At 46.7% G+C, this 23,591-nt stretch overlaps 1 protein-coding gene across 2 annotated transcripts in view; it reads right to left on the reverse strand.

Annotated features, from left to right (window-relative positions):
• The window catches only part of LOC147616887 (Ubiquitin-conjugating enzyme family protein), a 112,511-nt gene extending 90,021 nt beyond the window's left edge, over positions 1–22,490 (reverse strand). For both annotated transcript variants that reach the window (XM_086776531.1, XM_086776530.1), the window contains exons 1-3: positions 22,364–22,490; positions 3,055–3,188; positions 2,898–2,931 (exon numbers count right to left, since the gene is read on the reverse strand). In XM_086776531.1, coding sequence (XP_086632657.1) covers positions 2,898–2,931; positions 3,055–3,188; positions 22,364–22,370 — 175 coding nt within the window. In that variant the 5' untranslated portion in view covers positions 22,371–22,490. The remainder of the gene's footprint in view (positions 1–2,897; positions 2,932–3,054; positions 3,189–22,363) is intronic.
• Between the last annotated feature and the right edge of the window lie 1,101 nt (positions 22,491–23,591).

The following is a 23,591-nucleotide window of genomic DNA, read 5'->3' on the forward strand; positions in this document are numbered from 1 at the left end:
ATGTAGTACACCTGCTAATCCTCTGGTGATCTTGTCCAGAAGGGCTCTGCAGGTCTAAAGCAAACAAGCCATGAGATACTACATCTCGGTAAACCCCAGCTGTCTCACGTGTAAACAGACATCTCGGGTACCTAGGTAGATGAGTGGTTGGCCCATCTCTCGAGGATCTACCTACTAGTGTGAAACTCAGGTATGCATGATCTGCTATGCCAATGGGCCTACTGGAAATCGTGAAACCCCGCACATCAGGTATCAATGAAGGAGATCCCATCAAGTAGTCCACTGTGCTCGCTCCCCCTTTAGAGTTCCAGTGTGTGAGAGCATCTGATCCTTGCCATCTCGATAGGCCAATGTATATGACCAACCCATGTGCACTCCCAAGTGTGAGAAAATGCCTGCCATAATCTGTAATCTCCCCCTCATCCTGTGCTGATCTCTGCAACCCTACATCCTCTGCCGTGATCTCCCGGTACATAGCCTCTTGAGTATCATACAGCTCTGTCTGCTCTGTGCCTGTACACGCATTAAAGTCTCCCAATAGTAATATGTCTCCCATGCTGGCAAACTTCATGATATCATCATATAGTGGCGTATAGGGCGACTCTCCTGATGGTGCAAACTTGGAGTGGGCTAGGGGAAAGTAGCATACCGCCACATATAGCTTGCGGAGCCGCTCTTTGCATATTCGGACCCACATGTACCTCGCATCTGCATCTCTATGTACCACATGTATTTTGTCACGAAGCTCCCCCTGAAAAGTAATGCCACTCCTCCAGATCCTCTGGTACCTCCCATTGTGTGTGGCTGAGGGCGAAACACTGATTCCCATCTATAACCCCGCACGTCAGGAAGCCTCTTGTTTGTGCACTGATGGGTCTCCATATACATAGCAATATCACTATGTCTAAAAGTATCCTCAAAGTATCCTACATCTGTTCTAAGGGCTCCATTGCAATTCCACACCGTGAATGCGGGCCTCCTCTCCATAATGACTCAGCCATCTCTGTATACCACCCATTTCCCCTCTTTCCTTGCCTCAAGCACACACAGCATGTGTTCCTTCCGGTGTGCTATCTGTGCCGGTGTAAGGTCCTCATCCAAATATATCTTTTCCCCCTTAAGGGCCATCCTTTTGGAGAGGAAGGCCTTCTTCTTCTCCAAGTCACCAAACCTGATGATCAATATCTTCGCCATGGTTTCATCTCTGCCTACTCGCCATGCTCCAGTAATGGGTACATCAGTGGCTCCAATTTTTGTTGCAAGAGCTTTTGCATCCTCTTGGGGATTTCCCTTATCTTCCCACCCAACTACGCGTACATGTAAGGCACGTGCCCGTCTCTTGGCTTCCTCTTCCAATGTAGCATTCATCACCTCTACTTTATTGACTAGTGTGTCCTGCTTTTTTACTACTTTATAGAGAGAGAGAGAGAGAGAGAGAGAGAGAGAGAGAGAGAGGAGGAGAAACTTGGGATCATATCTAATAGACATAACAAGGAAAATTTAGGGAAATATCGTGGGAAAATTCTCAAGTGAGATTAGGAAACGGGGAAACGGACTTGGAAACAGCTCCTCCCAAGAAAAGGATTTTCGACAACTTTTGGCTAAGAAATGGAAGTTTCCTGCTTTATAGAGAGAGATGCTTGCAGGACCTAAGTGTGAGACGCTGATGTGGCTTTTTTCTCTCAAAGCGAATTCACGGGTGTGAAGACACGGATGAGAGCCCACATGGGAGAGGGAGCCGACGTGGGTGCGAAAGCCCGAGTTCAGGCCCAGGTTCAGGCTTAGACGAAATGACACCCCGCCACCCTTGGAGAGTAGCAATACTCCATTAATGCCGTCGCAAATCAGTCAGTATATTAGCATTCATGACAATACTCACTATGAATGAGAGTCTTCAACAAAATTCATGTGCTCGTCATCACTTCTAGTTCTCATTCCTAGTTGCCAGCAGCACTATCACAGCCAAATAGGATAGGCTTCACAGCCTCTCAATTGTTTGAGCTTCTAAATTACCCTGTTATCATCATTCAAGAGCTCAACTACTGTGTGCTAGAGGCAAGAGGGAAAGTGGCTCTTGGTCTCCCCTTTCCTCTGAGGTCAAGTTCCCTTTCCGTGTCCTATTTAAAGGGAAATGTTGAGCTTGTAACATTTTCTTACACTAGTAAGAGAACGTGTTTTTCATGTTCTCAACGAGAGCATGCTTGCATGAAACATAAATGGCAATGGCAACGGATGATGTCTCCACAATAGAAATGGCTTAAAACTTTGAGACAGAGAGGAGAAACTTGGGATCGTAATCTAATAGAGATAACAAGGAAAATTGGAGAATATCAAAACTTAACTAGGGAAACATCCTGGGAAAATCCTCAAGTGAGATTAGGAAACGGGGAAACAGAATTGGAAACGGCTCCTCATGGAGTTTCCACAACTTTTGGCTAGGAAACGGAAGGTCCCTGTTACTAAGAATGAGAGTCTTCAACAAAAGTCATGTGCTCGTCATCAAGTAGTAATAATTAAGCATGTATTCTCTACTTCTAGTTCTCATTCCTAGTTGCCAGCAGCACTATCACAGCCAAATAGGCTTCACAGCCTCTCAATTGTTTGACCTTCTAAATTACCCTGTTGTCATCACTCAGGAGCTCAAGTACTATGCTTCACAACACACAACACGCATGAGCATCAATCAGCTTAGACTACAGGCAACATTTTTCACCTAGAAGAGGACAACTGTTGCTGCCTCACTGAGCCGATATGCCACTACCAGAACCACATGCACCACCCAGTACACAAAACACAGACACCATTGCTGCTTTATTTACAGAGATCAGCACTTGCTGGCAAAATTGTTACCATGTATAAATCTAAAAGTCAAGTGTAGAAGCTTAAGACTAAATTACCAGGAACATCTGTTGGCTCCTCTTCATCATCCTCCTAGAAATCAATCAAGTGAATTTGGTCAACAAAAACATTCATTGTATTAGCATACTTTGTAAATTTAGCCATATAGATTGCACAAACGTGTGTTCACGTGCGTGCGCGCGCACACGCACCCACCTTTGGAGATATCGTTATCTGAAAGCAAGGAAAACTTGTTTTAAGCCCACACTCTGCTGAATCCAACTCTGTTATGTCATCCATAAGGATAGCTTGTAGGGCTTCAATCTCCATCTCTTGTTCTTGCTTGTAGTCTGCACACTCTAAAAAACTCCATTAAACATGGCATTTGCAATCTAGCAAGTCAAACTAAGCATCCCACAAGCAAAAAGTACATTTATAAAAGTCATGGTTGTCAAAAAGGGGAGACAAGGAACTCCGCAAATAAGTATCACATTGCAGGTGTAATGAAAGATGAGAAAGACTTCAATCATGCTACCATGCCATGGCAATGTGGCATGACCTGAGTTCAAGACCCTTCCCAACCTACACCTGTAGTGCATTGTGCGCGTGCGCACGCGCGTGCCCTATGGCTCGACATAGTTTTGGATTGGGTATGCATTATAGACCTTTATGGCGTGAGATATATGAGTTGACGTCCCCCTTTGCACCAATACCACCGCTTCGTATGCATGACTGCCTGGCTGACTTGAAAGTTTTGGGGGTGCCTTTGGATATTATATCGGCTAAGAAATTATATGTGAGGCTATAGCCACCGCCATGGATTACGCCTGCATGTAATGATCTATGGCACTTACAAAAACCATTACTATGGTGGAGGAAATGTTTAAGAGGGATCTCGAGAAGAGGGATCTCGAGGAGCGGTTTGCCATTGAAAGAACGCATGTTCCTCTGGAGATGCATGCTTGGAGTTCTCCCAGTGGGTGTGCTTCTACACTCACGGCATATCTGTGCCTCGTCATGCTGCCACTGTGGTGCACGGATTGAGATGGTGTTGCACCTTCTTTGGTCTTGTCCACATTCCAGACTGCTCCTGGACAGGGTTTCAGCTTGCTTGTGCATTAGATTTCCTACACACTTTTTTGGGAAACAGTTCTGGATATTTGGAGTGCTGACATTTGCGCTCCGGCCTTATGCTACGTTCTTCTCTTGGGTACAATTGTGGGCTCTGTGGACAATTTGGACCAGCCGGAACCGATTCATGTTCGGACAGCATATGTCAGACACCTTCTTCAGGCTCTCCTTGCTGTTGGAAACATGGATCCTCCCACTTCCCAAGAGGTCACCCATCCCAGTTGTGTTCTTGCGCAAGCGCGCTTAACTGGGGTGTTCTACAAATTGGTCTAGCCATCCAAACCCCAAAATCTTAAGGTGTTAGGTGACCTCCAATTATCCAATTTGTACTATGTAGAAACCTCAACTTGCCAAGATTCAAACCCAATCTCACCACGTGAGCTGGTTCTCTCTAGAAGTGTGGATTGCATCTCCAACAACCCCCCTCGAGCCACACTTTGGTTGAGGTCTTGGCTTCCAATATCACAACTTGGGCTCTAATACCATGTTGGAAACATGATCCTCCCACTTCTCGAGAGGTCACCCATCCCAGTTGTGTTCCTGCGCAAGCACGCTTAACTGAGGTGTTTTACAAATTGGTCTAGCCATCCAGACTCCAAAACCTTAAGGTGTTAGGTGACCTCCGATTATCCAATTTGTAGAAACCTCAACTTGTCAAGATTCAAACCCAATCTCACCACGTGAGCTGGTTCTCTTTAGAAGTGTGGATTGCATCTCCAACACTTGCGACAGACACTGCATTGTCGTTATGCGAGCCAGGATGTTGATTTACAGACTTTCTCACTTTTCTTTAACTGTTTCTGAGGAACTCTGGTACGGGTCCTTTTCGGACTCACCATTGTACAGTGCATATTTCTTCATGGGTTTTCACCTCGCACTGAGGTTTCCCACTAGTAATATATCATTACTAAAAAAAAGTGTGTGGGAGTGGGCACGCGCACGCGTGTGTGTGGGGGGGGGAGGGGGTGTGGGTGGCGGGGGGTGTGAGAGAGAGAGGGTTCGCCCTCTTCGCTGTGTGAGATTTCAGAAATGATGCAGCCCTTTCAACCAGTCCCAATGCTTGAGGAAACACAGAGACTTCAACGTTGGTGTTTTGCTTCCAGGATATACTCCTCTACCTTTTGCCAATTTGTTTGTGGCCAAGGCTTATAGGTTACTCTTACCACCTCCATGGATTGAGGATCATGCAAATCGTCTCTGGCATATGTCAAAATCTCTTGCTTGGTGGAAAGCTACGTTGAAAAGAATTTGGAAGAGTGGATTACCCCTTACGCAACAATTGTTTTTGTGGAGATGTCTGGTGGTTGGGGTATTCCCAGTGGGATCTCTTTTGGTACAAAGGCGCATTGCCACTGCTTCTTGTAGGTCGTGCTCTCATCCTACAGAGACAGTGCCTCACCTTCTGTGGTATTGTTTGCACTCTCAGGATTTTCTTAATCATTTGTGCAGACATCTTCGAGCTCGTTTTCCGGGGAGGTATTTCAGTCGAATGTTCTGGCTTTTTGGTTGCCTTTCTCTTGCCCTACTAGACTATACAGACTTCCTTGACTCGACTAGATTCTAGGCATTGTGGACTATCTACCATGCTCGGAATCAGTTGCTCTTCTCCGGAGATTCTATCCGGTTGTTTGTTTATTTCCGAAGAGCCCTTTTCCAATCCCTCCGAGATTCTCATGAAATCACGGGACTTTCCTTCCAACAATTAGAACTGTTTTCCCACTGTTTCTGAACTGAGTAGTTCTTTTTTCTTAATGAGACAATGGTTTCACTAAAAAAAGAAGTGTGTATGTGTGTGGTGTGTGTGTGTGGGGGGGGGGGGGGGGGGGCGCAGTGTGTGTGTGTGTGTGTAAGATGGATTTGTGACTCGAAAGAAAACAGCTAAGCAGCCGCCTCAATCTATGTATCATATCCGGAACTGGACTGAGCCACAAACTATACAAGGTCAAAATGAAAATCCTTTTGCAAATGTGGTGTCTAGAAACTGGGCGGAAGTCTATAAAGAAGGTGCACAAATTGTAGATAAAAACGATGTTATGTGGCATGTATTACACGATGCTGGTGACTAGAGCATGGATGTGAATTAGCTTTCTTTTACTTTTTCTCATGGAGATGTCAATGACTCCAGTAAAGTGTGTGACTTACAATGTTCAGGGCCTCTGTGATCCAAAGAAATGGAGGCACTTTTGGCACTATGTAAATAGAATGAAGCCTGATGTGTTGTATGTCACGATTGTGACTTAATCTCTCTAACTACTCTTGATTAGCCTTCAATCATTGAAAGGACACCACTGAAGGGTCAAACTCTATCACATGGGTCGTCACCAAAGGACACGTCTATTCCAAATCAAATGATGCATCTCTACATCTAAAGGACATAACTATTCATTAAAGAGTCACACCCTTTCATTAGGGATGTGCCTCTTCATTTCCCTATTTAACAAGGCCTTGTGTCTCAACGCAACACAACACAGCTTTTCACTCTTTGCCTCATGTTTACTCAAGTATTTAAGCATTAAGATCTTTTAATCATGTTTAATTAAGCTAAAAGCTTACCACTGGTATCAAAGCAAACAAACTCCAACAAGTAGGATGACCACAGTAAACCCTAACCCTAAAAATCAGCCAATCCTAACCCTAAAAATCAGCCAACCCTAACCCTAAAATCAGCCCTAGCAAGGGTTGTATGGAAGAACACGAGGGAATACCCTTGCCAATTTTTAATTGTTTGCCCAATTTTTCCTAATTTATGATTTTCCCCCAATATGCAGTAAGTCCTATCACCAAAAAAAAACAAAACAACCATGGAAGGCTCTCATGATACCCAAGAACATTTAACTTGTCTACAGTGTTGAAAGGCCCTCTCTCTCCCTCTTCCATGCCTTGCATGCTACAGTCGTCCATTCCAGTCTAAATCGTCGTGTGTGAAGAGCCACCATCCTTCAATTCGAATAGCCATGAGTTTGCCACATTTATTTTAAAAAACAATTTTCAGCCAATGTTATAACACATTAAGACTTAAAGCCTTATAACATTTTAAAAAAAAACCGGGCCTTTACACCTTATGAAAGGGGCGACCTAACCAAAAAAAAAAAAAAAAAAGTGCAACTTGCCCCGCAACCCAAGACTAGCCACCACCTAGAGCAGTTGCAAACCGCCAACAAATAGCGAAAGAAGGAAGAGGAGGGGGGGGGAGAGAGAGAGAGAGAGAGAGAGAGAGAGAGAGAGAGAGAGAGGGGAGGCCTTCGCTCCCCTATTGCAAACACGGCCAGCCGAGAGAGAGAGAGAAAAAAAATTAAATTAAATAAAACCCACTTGCACGTGTTTTGGGGCTCTCGCATATAGCCGACCAAACTTCAAAAAAAAATAGTGTGCCCTTGGCTTGTCACATACCCAGCACAAGTCTCCCCAGGTCTTCATTATTTGCAGTTTTTGCTTAGTGCCTAACTCCTACGGTACTTGCATTCAGCCGGGCTTTTCAAACACACACACATCTCAAGTGTGATTAGCCATACACCTTGCTATTTTCGTCATTTAAAAACAAAAAAAACAAAAAAAAACAGCCTGCTACAGCTCGTCAACAACTCTGCGAGAGCAAAACCAACGCATGCAATATTTTAAAAAAATGGGAGATCCACGCGTTGTAACTATTTGGCCCTCCTAGCTCTATTTCACATGATAGAACCCTTGCTCGGACACCAAACAAGTGGAAGAAGACATGGGGATAGGGTCCATAAGGTTTGATTAAGAAAAAGCACCATTCTTGGTCAAAAAGCAAGAAAAAGTAAAAAGTCAAACGGGGTTGACCACAAGCCAAGGGCACCATTGGAAAGAGGAGACTGAGCCGGACAAAAAGCTAAAAGCCACTTTTTCAAAAAGCAGCTCCAGGGCCAAAAAGCAAGGCCTTGAAGCTAGAAAAGCAAAACAAGAACTTTTGACTAAAGTTGAGTAATATTTTACTATTAAAAAGACCAAAAGCAAAGTAAAAGGCAAAAGCAAAGCAAAAGCATCACTTTTTGGCAAAAAGCAAGGCTTTCCCAAGTATACAAGAAACATGAGCCTCTCTTGAACATCAAGTTGAAGAAGAACCTCTTCATCATGTTGCCATCTTCGTTGAAGCGTGGAGATCATCTTCTCCATCATCATCTACTTGATCATGAACCAAATCATGGAGTTTTTCATTGCTGCCCGCTGATTCAGAGTACCTCCATCAACTATAGTGCCACATCATCATTTGTCCGTACAACTGTACGGATTTGTACAGCCGTACGGAACTGTACAGGCATGTGCAGAACTGTGCGGACATGTGTGGAGCTGTACAGACTGAAAATTTCAGAAGCCCTAAAACAGCTCCAAAAACCCTAAAAACTGCTTTTTGGAGGTTTTTATCGCACGAAAAACCATTCAAACAGGTTTTATATCAGTTTTCTTGCCAAAAAGAGCTTTTCCATGGTTTCCTTCATTGACAAGGCTGTAGGAGTTGTGGAGATTATTCATGGGATGAGCGAGTGATACTTGGACTTGGATCTAGAACTTGGAACTTGGACTTGGATTTGGACTTGGACTTAGATTTGGATCTGGACTTGGACTAGAACTTGGATTGGGACTTGGACTTGGACTTGGATTGGGACTTGGACTTGGACTTGGACTTGGACTTGGACTTGGATTTGGATTTGGATTTGGATTTGGATTTGGATCTGGACTTGGACTTGGACTAGAACTTGGATTGGAACTTGGACTTGGACTCGAACTTGGACTTGGACTTGGGTCCTGGAACTTGGAACTTGAACTTGGATTTGAACTTGGACTAGAACTTGGACTTGGATTTGGATTTGGATCTAGACTTGGATTCATTGGATTTGAATATTGGATCTGGTACTAGCCCGGTGAGAGATACTTGTGGGTCATCCCCGTGGTGTACTCGGCATCAGAGATCTCGTGCTTCGACATCGACATCGACTTAGATATCATACATCGGCATATCATTTTGTTTTGTATTCATTGATTGTATTGATCCTGGCCACCGTGCTCGTGGATTGTTCCTGAATAAATTCCTGAAAGGAGGCGGGGCTTGTTCCCCGCTCAGTGTGGTGTACTCTGCAAGATCCCTATTCCCTTCTCCCTCTCCCCCCTCTCTCTATATCTCTATCTCTTGGGCACATGGTTGAGTCTGTCACGGCATCCCCCGTTCGGCTTACGCGCGTGTTGAAGAGACACTCGTGGAGCAGCCCGCCACTTGTCTACAAGTCCTCGACTCCTCGTGACGGTTCAAATCTTTCTACAAGATATCGTGAAGCATATATTTATCAGGTGTGTTCTTTTCAGCATTTTGTGCCTGTAACATCTCCACACAACACCATAACATCAAAGTACACAACACAATGTGGGCATTCAATGTTCAAGAAACACAAAATTCATCATCATACGGGTACCACATACTTCAGGTGTGCAAATCGGGATTTATGGTTTTAAAAAAATGAAAACCCCCTCTGCTCCCTCACAACCAATCCCAATGCTCTCAGTTCCAACTCATCTCCCCAACTTGCAACCTACCCTTTCCAGTTCACAGTATGCCTCTCCTACCCACTCGCTGATAGTTCTCACTAGGGCTCAAAGGCGTCAGCACACACAACCCCCGGAGCCTCAACTTGCAAAGTCTTCATCTCAACCTACTACTATGGAGAACCAAACCCACTAGCCTGGCAATCCAGCTCAAGCATCTTCATCTCAACCTACTACTATGGAGGACCAAACCCACCAGCTTGGCAATCCAGCTCCAAAGGATTGGCAGGAAGCTTTGCAACAGACGCAGCAACTTCAAGAGTGCATGGCCACATTGGCTTCTCAAATCCAATAGTATCGCCATTCTCGTACTAATTCTGTACCAGCAATCGACACTACAGTATCAGTACCAAACAATGAAGACAACATTTCTCTTGAGGTGGAAGGTGATGATCTTAAGATTCTTTGTCGTCTTTTGCAAGCTAGTAAAACAAAGAAATTGGAAATTAAACCTCCAAGTCCTATGGACAACAATGCAATAAGCATACACTTGAACAATGGCTTTACAAACTTTGCCAGTATTTTGACTCGATGGTCCTTACCGATGCCAAGAAAATTACATTTGCTGTGTCCTTACTTAAGGATACTACCTTACTTTAGTGGCAAAGGCAACATGTTGGAAAAACGGTTACGACGTGGGAAAAATTTAAGCGAGTCGTTGGTAAGCAGTTTATCCTTGCCAATGCAAATTTTCAAGCCTGAGCTGGTTTACGCCACTTGGACCAAACTGGTTCTCTCACTTCTTATATCTTTTTTTTTTCCGAGAAAAGATCCTTTCATTAGTTATATAAAAACGCCCATAGGGCTACAAAAGATCTCTCCTGCTCCTAAGAGAGACAGAGCAGCGAATACAGCATGGCAGCCCGGGAGACTCTCCCTAGGTGCTGCAAAATACAAGCATCAGTACAAAGAACTGAGCGGCTAAATCATACAATAGGGGGGGGGAAGAGCCAAACAGGTGGCCTGTAGTGCCGGCCTGTAGTGCCAACGGGGGGATCCCGTGTGTAAGGTGTAGAAAGGGCCACAGCGCCAAGTGGTGTGAAAGGCCTGGCGCCGTAAGATCGCCTCATCCGAGTCTCCCCGGATGCGATCGTACTGTCCTCGCAGGGTGTGGATCAACTCCTGCCAAATCCCCCGTACAGTCTCTGCTGGTGGCTCTAATCTCCCCTCAAAGGCCGTAAAGCACCGGGCCCTCCAGGTGAACCAGATGGTGAGGCTGCTGAGGAGCTCCCATCGTAAATCCCTCTCCTGTGTCCAGCTGGCGGACGAGAAATCCGGTGCCGGAACCAGGCGAGGCTGGCCCCTAATAAATCTGATGGCCTGACTGCCCTGCTCCATCTCATAACCCATAGCAGGCCCTGACGAAGTCGACCAAGCAGCGGCACCCCACGTAAACATACCCTCTGGAGAGAGGGGGGCCAGAATACGCAGCATCCGCAGCCAAATCTGCTGTGCCTGAGGGCAATCCCAAAGGCAATGTCTCTGTGTCTCCATAGGGTGGCCGCATCGGACGCAAGCCGCCGGAAGACCGCTGTAAACAAGCCAAGTGCCAACTGCTGAGCCCCTGTGGGCGACCAGCCACTAAAAAGTCGAGATCCTGCGGGCCTGTCGACTAGCCCAAAGCCGAGCCCAGAAATCCTCCAGGAACTCCTGTGAGAGTCCCTGAAGTCGCCAATGCCCCGCTGCCGCTGGAGAAACCGTCCTCCTCGCCGTCAAAATATGCCGCCCCAGCCGAACAGTATACTGGAAAAAGGTGGTCTCTGTGGCCTCAAGGGATGCATAAGGATCATGCCACTCGTACTCCCCGGGGTCCCACTGTAGCCGGGCCAAGGGGCGCGCTGCATATGCCCATATACGCCAATCCGAGAGCACATCAGCAGGGTCGGGGTCAATATGTCACTTCCGAGAAGCGGCGGCCACAACCCGAATCCTCTGAAAGGTGCACTCTGCAACTAAAGGCGACTCCACCTCCACTCTCTGGAGTCTGCCCTCATCCTGAATCTCATAGTAGAGGCATCTGCCATCCTCAGTGCAAGCTCTGACAGCAATCAGGATCTCCAACTGTGTAAAGGCTCCCATCCACCGTGGGGCCACTGGCTCGAGAGGCGTGAACCACTCCTCTGTGAGTGCCTCCTGAATATCATCCCTCATAATCAACCCCCCTCTGAAGTGACTCAGCCTCTCCACCGGGATCTCCTCTGGTAGACTGCAGAAAGCCTACCAGTCTCCAAAACTACGAGCTGGGCCTGCCGCTAAAGGTCCCCAGGCTAGACGAGGCCGAGAACCCAGCATATGACCCTGCTCCGTGCGAACCGCTGGGCTCCAGATGAGCGGCTGTCTGGCCCGCTCCTCAACACAAGAAGGAGGTCGCTGAGAGAGCCCCGGTCTCAGCAGCTCCCAAGCTCTCAGGATACTCAAAGCAAATCTGTCCTCCCATCCTCTGAGGCCTGTCCTCCTCATCTCTATGAAGATCCAGCGAATCTCTGGTGCCCAAGTACCCCCTGCTGGGGGCGCCCGAGCCTGCAGCCGCTGCAAGAGGAGCTCTTTCCAAGGCTCAGCGCCTGGAAGCAACCCTCGAACAATAAGCTTCCCCAATAAGGCTCTACTCTGATCGACTGGATCTATAATGCCCAAACCGCCCTGAGCCAGCGGAAGTGTAATAACTGCCCATGCAACCTTTGCCCGAGCTGGCTGACCGTCCCGCCCAGACCACAGAAAGTTCCTGATCAGCCTCTGTACCTGGCTGATGCAAGAGCTCGAGAAAATCCAGCAAGACGTAATGTACCACATGGTCGCTAACAGCACCAGATTTGCCACCACCACCCTCCCAGCCAAGGATAGTCGAGCTGTACTCCAATACAATAGCTTCTTCCGAATGCTCAGAAGAAGCGGGGCAATCTGCTGCTCAGGTGACAAATCTAGGCCAATCTGGCATCCCAAATACCGCACTGCTGTGCCTGGAGGAATCCATCTAAAACCGGGGTCCAGGCCGGAGTGGGAGCAAAACTGATCCAAAAGGCCACTGTCTTGCGCCAATTGATCAATGCTCCCGAAGCTGCACTAAAAACCTGGAGCGACTGCTCAACCCGAATAAGATTGGCCTCATGGCCATGCAAAAATAAGCCCGTGTCGTCTGCAAACTCAGCATCAAGCAGGTCCTCCCCCCGGACTGGGAGCTGCAGTCCTCTCAAACCAACCTCTTCTGCCGTCAAATACATACTCATAGCCTCCGCAAAGAAGAGAAAAAGGAAAGGGGCGAGAGGACACCCCTGACGGACTGATCTGGTCAGCTCAAAACTCGGCCCCCGTCCTCCTGCAATCAGCACCTGGCTGCGAGCTGTGGAATACAGAGCTGCCACCCCTCTGATCCATCCTGGCTCAAAGCCCAGGCGAAGCATAGTGCCCTCTAAGAAACCCCAATCAACTCTATCGTATGCCTTCTCAAAATCGAGAAGCATCACGACCAAGTCCTCGCCAAGAAATCTAGCTCGGGCCGTCGCCTCCCAGAAAGTAAAGATGTTGTCAAGGATACTGCGCTCCTTGACAAATCCTGTCTGAGGAGCATGAATCAACTCCCCCAGGAAGGGCTGGATCCTCAAACTCAAGGCCTTTGCTAAGACCTTGTAGACAGTATTGAGGATCGTAATAGGCCTCCAATGCCGAATGTCATCTGATACTCCCTCCCCCTTGGGGATAAGATAGATCAAGCCCTCTGAAAAGCTCTGCGGCATCACCCCAGTGTCCAAAACATGCTGAAAGCCCCTGCGGAGGCCTGGCCCCAAAAGGTCCCAATAGCGCATAAAAAAGGCCGGCATCAGTCCGTCCTCCCCTAGGCAACTATGTCGCGGCAAGACCCTCAAGGCCTCGGCAAGCTCAATCTCTGACAAAGGCGCACCTCGAACTGTACGCATATGGTCTGTGACCCTCCTCTGCACATGGGCCCACACAGTCTGTCTGCAAACATCTCGATCCTCAGTGGCTGGCTCCGCTGAAAGCAAGTCACTATAAAATGCAGTGGCAATGGCTCTGATCTCCCCGAGCTCAGTAGCTACCGATCCATCCGGTCTACCAAGCTGGCGGACTCCTGCTCGCGCACGACGGGGTCCAGTGATCTCAAAAAACTCTCCAGTCACTCTATCACCAAGCTGCGTCCACTGAGAGGCCTGACGACGATAGTAAAACTCATGTCTCTGCTCCTCTACCTCTCTAACCTCCTGGCGTGCCTGGCTCAGCTGGGACGCCACCCACTCACATGCAGGCTGCTGCTCCTGAAGGCGCTGTAGCGAAGCAAGGCTGCGTCTCAGCCGTTGCTCCCGCTCGCGAATCTCTCCCAGTCGTGGCAAAGCTGCAGCGTGTAGAAAAGAGCTAAGATCAATGAGTCCCTGGGCACACTGGCCCGCTGCATCCTGGTCAGAGCACTGACTATCATGCCAGATCCTCTCAATGTCCTCAGCGAGACTGGGATCTGTAAGTACCCTCTCTGGGATCCTCAACTGCAAGCTGGGCTCCCGTGTCCCCTCCTCCAATGTCAATATAACTGGCGCATGATCTGAAAATGAGGTGCCAACGAGAATGCCGACGGAGCCCCCTCGCTCCCCTAACCAGTCGCCCACATAAAAGCGATCAATCCGTGATAGATTAGTCCCTCCCTGCCGGCGATCTGACCGAGAGAAACTAAGACTGTCCTGAGACCGGGAGAAAGCCCCATGCTGCCATGCATCGGTGATCCTCAGTGACATGCAAAACCGGTCCCAAGCTGCAAGCTCCGTGCCGTGCACTGTAACATGACTGCCTCCCACCCTATCTGCCGGGTCCTCAAGCATGTTGAAGTCTCCCCCAACACACCAATGTGCGGCCTCTGGCAATGCATCTGTAACCTGAGTCCAGAACTCTGCTCTGGCACTAGCATGATTGGGCGCATAGATGTTGAGCACACCCAATAGCTCATCATGCATCCTCAGAATGACATACTGTGCTCTACCAGGCACAATGATCCCTCGATCCACAATGGCCTGCCGCCATACATCTGCAATGACCATGCATACTCCTCCCTGTCCACCCAAAGGACCAAACCCTGCAAACCAAAAAGTGTCCCATCTACCAGGCATCACCGAACCATATCTCCGGATCCTGCTCTCACCCAAGTGGTGCTCCTGCATCATCAAAATATCAATGCTGCCACCAACCAGGCATCTCTGAAGCTCATGCCTCAAGCAACCACGATAGCGTATAAAGTGTGCTCCGCCAAGGCCCAGTACATTCCATGAGATGATCCTCATGGATGCCCTGCTGAGGTGGATGCTGTCTCAGCCGTACGGCGGGCCTTCGCAAGCGGCTTGGATGGAGAGTAGTCCCCATCCGAACGGCTGCGAATCTGCCCACCCGGTGTACTGCAAGAATCCCGGATCAGGCGCCAGTGGCTGTGGCCCATGGCGACTGCCTCCCGCTCTGACAGAGCAACCTCGTGTATACACACATATCCAGGGTCGCGTGCTAAGTCTGCCACTATGCGCACGACCAAATGCCGAATCCCTGAGGTATCCACACTCCCGGGATCCAAGAAAAAATGAGCCAACTCCCAAAGTCGACCTATCACATCTGTCACCTCCAGATCGCTCATGTGATGAGAAAACTCAACTGCCTGAGTCTTCAAAGTGCTGAGAGCGAGCTCTAGAGTCCACTCCCGGTCGCAAGGGCCACATAGAGGGAACGAGAAGGCCACCGCTGAGTCTAGTGCCTCCTCCCCGCGGGCCGGAGGTATCACTACATGAACTCGGATGGGTGCTGGCTCATGGGGGCCCTCTGCTCCAAAAAGCCGTGTGAAGGTATAATCAAAAGCCTCCGAGCGCTGTCTAATGCCAAGGCGACTCAGCCGACTGCGGATAGATGAAATCCGTGAAGCCCTAATCGGCATAGGTCTCCTCTGTGATGCTCGAGCGAGGTCAGTGCTCAGCGCTCTCCGGACTACAGGTGAGCGCCAGGGAACTGCCAGGGCCTCCCGGGAAGGTGAGGCGGGCGGAGGGGGAGGAGGGGGAGGCGAGGGAGGTGGAGAGGGAGCCGCTGCCGAAACCGGAGCGGAGACGGGAGGAGGCGATGGTGGAAGCGAGGCGGTGGGAGGGGACGGGGGTGGGGGGGGTGAAGGTGGGGGTGCTGGCATCTCCTGGTCCTGAGACGTCGCCGCGGGGGTCTCCTCCTGGAGGGGAGAAAAGCTGTTCCTCACGGGGACCCAGTGAGGCTGAGACTGTGGCTACTGCTGCAGCGGTCTCTGGGCGTGCTGCTGTGGCTGTCTCCCTCGGCGGCGCCCCTGTCCAGGCTGCCACTCCGAGGTCTCTGTGGCCTGAGCAGGCTAGAAAGAGTTTTTCCATGGTTTTCTTCATCAACAAGGCTGTATGAGTTGTGGAGATTACTCATGGGATGAGCGAGTGATTCTTGGACTTGGACTTGGAATTGGATTTGGACTTAGACTTTGACTTTGACTTTGACTTGGATTTGGATTTGGATCTGGACTTGGACTTGACTTGGATCTGGACTTGGACTTGGACTTGGATCTAGATCTGGATATTGGATCTGGTACTAGCCTGGTGAGAGATTCTTGTGGGTCATTCCCATGGTGTGCTTGGCATCAAAGATCTCGTGCCTCGACACCGACTTCGACTTAGGGATTCTACATCGGCATGTTTGTTTGTATTTGTATTCATTGATTGTATTGATCCTGGCCTGCGTGCCCGTGGATTGTTCCTAAATAAAGTCCTGAAAGGGAGCGCGGCCTGTTCCCCGCTCAGTGTGGTGGACTATGCAAGATCCCTATTCCCTTCTGTCTTTCCCCTCTCTCTCTCTCTCTATCATTATCTTTTGGATACGTAGTTGAGTCCGTCACGGCACGCCCCGCTGGGCTTACAAGCCAAACATTGTCTTGCCCAAAATGATGCTCGTAAGTTGAACAAGTGGCAAACTTGAGCTCGACAAAAGCTACTTATTGACAAAGGCTGTTCTTCCAAATCCTTTTTAAAAAATTTACACGCATCCAGACAAAAGCACTCTATTGCACGAGTCAAACTATCTGATGAAACTTGGACATGTAACAAAGCACAACTCGTTGATGTTTGTCATCACTATTTTGCAGACATGTTTGCCACCCCTCAGCCCCCTTCTGAGGAAGTATTCCACGCGTCATGAACTCTTGCAGTATGTTCAGCCTATAGTCACATCGCATGAGGCAGCTGGTATGGATGCATCTTTTACGGAGGAAGAATTGGATGACGCTCTCAAAAATCTAGGTAAATGGAAGTCCCTAGGTTGAGATGGGCTTACGATGGAGTTCTTTCACACATTTTGGGATGTTCTAAAACAGCCCATCCTCTTAATGGTCAATTACTACTAGTGTAACATGCAGAAGCTCGATGAATAGAATCGGTACTTCAATGGACAGAATTCAGCAATCTTTCGTGACGAAGATAACGCACAAGATAGAGAGATATGTGCAGAAAGAGAGAAGAGAGAGAGAGAGAGAGAGAGCTATCGAGTGAGTCGAACACAATATGGGTCCCGAATACCCTCTGTAGGGCCCCCACCACAGATGGAGTATTTGATGAGTAAATAACGCAAATCTATAGATCTTCTGATCTGACTCTTGACCTTCAACCTTCACCTTGGCTTTAGAATCCCCTTTGGCTGTCCTGGCCTTTGGAACACTTCAGCCCTTTGTGAATTATAAGATAATCTAATGACTCTCTAGCTTATACTTATATAGCACCTTCAGATGTTGGTTGGTGGGTCAGAAGTTGAAGTCACCATTCAGCTTGAAGTCAACACCAGCATCATCATCATAGACCTGTTCACAGATCTAATCTCAGTTGTAATCATTTGCATCATTAATATAGTTGCATTTGCATTCATCTAAATTCATATGTTCACATATCTCGTCTTAGTTGTAATCATTTGCATCATTAATATAGTTGCATTTGCATTCATCTAAATCCATCTCTACCGTAATTAAGTTAATTAAGGCTGCGATTACTACGATCACCTCTCATCATGTAACATTGGTATTAGAGCATCTAGGGTAAGGTCATTCCAGTAAGCCATTCCCACCCAACCTTCGGGTCAACTCCTGTCTTCACCCGTGCTACTTTCACCTTAGCTTTCGCTTTGGCCAAATGTATTCCATTCATTCAATAGTTGCTTCCGCTCAGATAAATCCAGTATTAAAGATTTTATAGGTCATCATTTCATGCTTTACCCTATATTTGCATTAGTAACCCTTTATTTGCATTTGCATAGCATATAGGGTTGCATCAGCATGTAGGTCATTTTAGACCCGCATCTCATTCAGTCATGCATTAATCCTTTGCATTCGCAAGGCAGACAAGACCATCCTTGGTTGTCTGACAACCATCATCAAAGGGGAAAGTGGAGTTGTGTGCATCACCTGGCAGTAGGAAGTTCTGTTCAACATCAACATCAGTTAGCGCATGTCCCGCAGATAAGTGGGTCTTGCGTATGGCAGCAAGAAGGGGCTTCAACCTTCGCCTCAGGAGGTACAGAGTTTCATGCTTTCCAAAGATGGTGTGTGAATGAACTTGATGGTTTGCTGATTACGATGACTTGTGCTTATATACTTGTAGAGGATGTTGGTCGGCCACCATAAATTGATGTCAACCAGCACTTGACATGTATTTATGGAATAAAAATCCCAAAAAGCTGCGCTTTGCTGCCCATGTTGCTGACCACCTCTTGAGGCTAGGCCGACTGGCTGCCTAAGTCCCTTGCTGGCAACCGACTAGGCACTTAAGCTCCTCCATAATGCTGGTGATGATGATACGGTGATTCTGATGATGATGATGATGCCAGCTTGTCACTGTTCAACCTAAAGGGTGTGCACGTGACAATAGTCTTGGCTGTTGGGCATTGGCCATGGGTCACCTAGACCCTCAGGGTGGCCTAAGGCCTACCCCATTCTTAGGCAAGGGTATCAAACCCTGTTCTGGGGTGGCCCTCATGGCTGCCCCCTTCTCCTACATGCAACTACATAATTCCTACTCACATGCCTGGTATCTGGCTGCAAGCCGAACACCCGGAACACCTGCCATCATTCCAAAGGGTGACTCACAGTACGGAATGGCATTGCTTCATGTGTGGGACTTGCACACCTGACCAAGACCATGTACAAGACTTGTACACTTGACCTTGGACGATTAGAGTGGAACCCTGGCTGACTGGTCCCCCGGATCGAGGCTCACAAGGTCCTGCACCTGTTGTACATATAGTCCACGTGGCATCCAAGTGCAGGATACACGTGACATCCCCTTCTGCTTAGATTGACACAAGCTACATGGCCTCCAGATAGTCCATCAATAAAGCTAGATAGTCGTCGAAAAATGCTTTGTCAAGCCAAGCCGCTTTGTGAGTCCCTAGGTCCTGAAACTTCATGAGGAACTGTCTTTGTCTTCCGTTGGAACCGTGCTGCTCATGAACCATCACTTCAGCTTCGTCAATAATGTCTAGTTCTACTTTATCTTTAATCTCTGAAGGAATTGGATATACATATGGTTTGAGCCAACTAACATGAAACACATATAGTTTGAGCCAACTGACAGGAACTGTCTTTTTCTTCCGTTGGAACCGTGCTTAAAGCAGTGTAGAAGGATCGGCTCAAGAACCATCACTTCAGCTTCGTCAATAATGTCTAGTTCTGCTTCATCTTTAATCTCTGAAGGGATTGGATGTACATATGGTTTGAGCCAATTGACATGAAACACATCATGCATGGTCTAGCTCAGAGGTAACTTCAACTTCATTGACACCTCGTTTATCTTTCTCTAGATAAGAAATAGTCAAAAGCTTCTAAAAGATAACTCTGGGCATCGCTTGGCCACCTGTTTCAGTCGTTGCTTCATTATCCAAAGATATACCAAATCTCCTTCCGAGAATTTCACATCCCTTCTATCTTTATTGGCTTGTCAAGTGTAGGCCTCCTGCACTTCAACCAGCCTGTCTTTGACTGATTCCAAGATTTCCTGGTAAGACTCCGTCAATCTATTCGCTTCACAGACTAAAGATGAGGTTCTAGTCAATAGCGACAAGAATGGTCTTCCAAACGCTGCTTCATTAGGAGTCCTGCCAATAACTAAGGAAAACAAATCATTCAAGACTGCTTGGACAATGGCAAATAAGATTCCCACTTACCTTGTTGATCGTGGATATAGCATTTTACCATGTCAAAGGCCAACTAGTTGTAAATCTCCGTCTAGTCGTCCGTCTGTGGGTGAAACGCACTGGAAAAGTTTAATTTAGTACCAAAGTTGTCAAACAATGCCCTCCAAAAATGACTCGTAAACTTTGGGTGACGTGGCCGCAAAGTGCCAACGTCCACGTCATATTGCCGAGCATCAACAATATGACGTGGTAGATGATGTGGCAAAATGACATCACGATCTGACGCTATGGTCCTAGGAATCCCACCAATCAGGCACCAATGCCAAATGAACAAGTGGGCAACGTCCTCAATGGTCACATTAGCCTTGCATGGAATAAGCATAACAAATTTGCTAAGTCTATCAACAAAGTCAAATAGTGCATTTTATGCTTACCCGGACTGGGGAGAAAATTTGGTGACAAAATCCATAGACATATCTTGGAAAGATTCCTCAGGAATAAGCAATGGAGCAACCCTACTTTCTTCCCATGAGACACTTTCACTTTCTGACAAATCTCACATTGTTGCACATAAGTGAACACGTCTCGCCTCATTCTTGGTCAATAAAACTGTCGCTCTAACTTCTCCAAAGTCAAGTTCATACCCCCATGACCACAGGTGATGACATCATGGGCATCATGGAGAAGAGCTCCCCCTGAACGACTTCATGACACAAGGACGGCTTTTGTGGAAAAGCCAACCATCCCGTATCAAAAAGTAGCATGGTCCTGTGGCGTCCAATGCCTGTTCTTACCGTGTACCGAATTCCTCGGAATCCGCGTATGTGTGCTTCATATCCTCTAGCCCCATACCAACAAGGTCTAGTCTAGTGGTCTGAATCATAGACACTCTTCCCTTCCTGCTCAAAGCATCGGCCACTCGATTGGTCTTTCTTGGAAGGTACTTGATCATGCCACCAAATTGCTGGAAAATTTAGCTCCAACAATACTAACGGTCACTGCATTGTACACTTGGCCCTGGAACGACTCATCCCACGAGGCTAGCGCTAGTAGACAAGAAGCCTTTGACAAGGCCACCTTGAGATTCTTGAATGTCTCCAAAGCTTGTGGAGTCATTCGGATCTGCTACCTTCTAGTCTTGAGTCTTGACACCCTTAAGCAAATCTATAAGATCCGCCAAAGTAAGAGAACTTGTCAATGTGGGTGGAATATACATGGCATATACCCACAAACGTCCGAATATCATAAGCTATCTGTGGTATCTCCCAATTGACTATCTCGGTCACTTTGGTTGGGTCAAGTTGAATGCCATCGGCACTGATAATGTATCCAAGGTAGTGAACCTCGAACAGATAAAACTCTGACTTTTTCTTATTGACATAGAGTTCGTTGCTTTCCAACAACTTCAAAACCCTCTCTACATTAATGCCATGTTGCTCTACCATAGCTGAAAATACAAGTATATCATCCAAAAATATAAACATACACTTACCAATCAAGTCCTTGAATATCCACATCATCATGCGGTCGAATGTGGCTAGGGCATTCATCAAGCCAAAAGACATGACAACAAACTCATAGTGGGCCCATTCCATACAAAAGACTATCTTGGAGATGTCTCCTTCAACAATCCGAACGTGGTGGTACCCACTTTTCAAATCTAATTTCGTACTGCAATTTCTAGTCTTTTGGTTGAAAACCCCGATTTTGGCCTTCCTTTCTCAATTTAAACCATAGGGAAAGCTTTTCCAGGGTTCCCTAACCACTTGAAGACTTGTCACAAAGGATCGCGACAAATTGAATATTTCAACATATATGTGTGTGTGCGTGAATATGTATGTGTGTCTCTATATGTAAATACCTATTGTGTGTAATATGTATGCGTATGCGTATATACATGTGTATATGTCTATCCATCCATACATACATACATACACACACACACACACGTCTTAACATTGGGAAAGACGAATTTGTAAGTAACTTTAATAGTAATTCAGTGTGGGCCAAGTTCAAGCCCCCAAGACTCAAAGTCAAATCTTGGGCACTCACCCTTTACACAAAAAAAAGTGCACTACTTGCCCATGCTGACAAGGATGCCACTTAGAGTCCATCAAAAGGGGAATTTTGGGCAACCAAAAGGGTTGGACATGGACGAGCATGTTGGGAAGAACCAACCAATACAAAGTGTCTCATTGCCCCCACATTCTTAGGGTATTTGTAAGAGTGCCCGACCAAGTTACAGCTTTGTATAAACTTTGGTTGAAAACATATGGGTAGGAAAAAAAAAAAGCAACATGGCTGTCTCTACCGGGCATCAGACTATGGCTATTTATGTGCCGTCCAAGGAAGGAAAGAATCCTTGCTTAAATGGAAGATCAATGCTAGTTCCAAATTAAAACCCAAACTATGTGCAAAATGGATAGGGCCAAGTGCAAGTCTAGAGGAAGGGACTTCGATGCCTTCTATATGGAGAAATCTTGCATCAAAGCAGGAAACTATATAAAGCGGAGGCTAAGGCAATGATGTGCCTGTAATGCAATTAGTGCTAGCTTTAAGATTGTTAATCGGTTTCCTGTTAGCTTAGCTGGCATGAAATGGAAGCTTATGATGCAATTAGTTGCTAGATTAAGCCAAGCAGTAAAAACTAGAACTAAAAAAGAACAGTGGGAGCGCTTACCCGTCATGGTGTAATCACAAGGGTGCGAATCGAAACGAGGAGCAAGTAGAGCTTCTCTTAACACTTTCAATTAACCATTGCCTGGCGTAAAGCGGCTTTTGTTTCAAAACAACTAGTCACAAAAATAAGAAAATATTTCTCTCTCCTCCCCCTTTTCTCTCTCTCTCTCTTCTTTAGTGCAAGAGTGCCACTATCTTTTTTTCTTGAATTCATTCCATCACTTTCCACTTTGGGAGTGACCTCCACACCTCCACACCTCCACATAGGAAGGTAAGGGCACTACCATTGGGACATAGCCTAGAAGGCAGGGGTGCCAGTTTTTACATTTTGGACAACAAACTCAAAGGCAGTGGTGCTACCGTTGGCCTACAACCTAGAAGGCACAGGTGTTAGTTTTTACGTTTCAAGCTCCAATTACCTTAAAATTCATGCTCCTTCATGGTGTTGGGCTTGTGCATGTAACTTTAAAATCCTTCTCTTCTTCATCCTCATCTTTTCTCTCTCTAGATATGACAATCCACTTCTACATAGGAGACTTTAACTTATGGCAAGTGCAAATATTACAAGGGATAATCTTTGGAACAAAAGACTTCGTGTTGAAGAATTGTTACAACATCATATTAAAAAAATAAGGTGAAGCCCACATTATCTTAAAAATGCACAATAAATGACGTGTTCATTAAATTTACAAATTCATGGTGTGCAAAAAAAAAAAACTTACTACCTTTGAAATCTACAAATATTATTTAAATAAATGGATTTGAAAGAGGCAAGTGGGAAGGAAAAGAGCCATTTGAGAATAAAAGAGGTTGAGACAAGCTGTGTGTATTGTTTTTTTTTTGGGGGGGGGGGGGGCATTACATGCTTGTCTAGCAGAAAATTAGAGCTTTATTATAGCAGTTTGAAGTGATTCCGCGTGTCATTCAAGAGAACAGATTGTTAGATTGGATGTTATAGAGAGATGAGCCTGGTTCTCCCAAAGCACCTATGTCATAGCTCACTGCTACCTGGATATACAGATGGATAATTCCTGAGCTGTGGGATCGTTGCTCATTGGAATAGGCTTTGGAATATGGATAAGACAGCCAAATGGTGGACTAATATCTCCTAAAGATTTGGACTAATAAATTGCCATTAGAGAGTTTTCCTTTGGCAATGCTTGGTTGTAGTGCTCTGTTGGTGAAACTCTAGCCAAAAGAAGGATAGCTTCTACCTCTTGTTTTAGATG

The sequence above is a fragment of the Cibotium barometz genome, chromosome 37, assembly GCF_041138505.1.
Source record: "Cibotium barometz isolate CiBa-2024 chromosome 37, ASM4113850v1, whole genome shotgun sequence".
Lineage (NCBI taxonomy): Eukaryota > Viridiplantae > Streptophyta > Polypodiopsida > Cyatheales > Cibotiaceae > Cibotium > Cibotium barometz.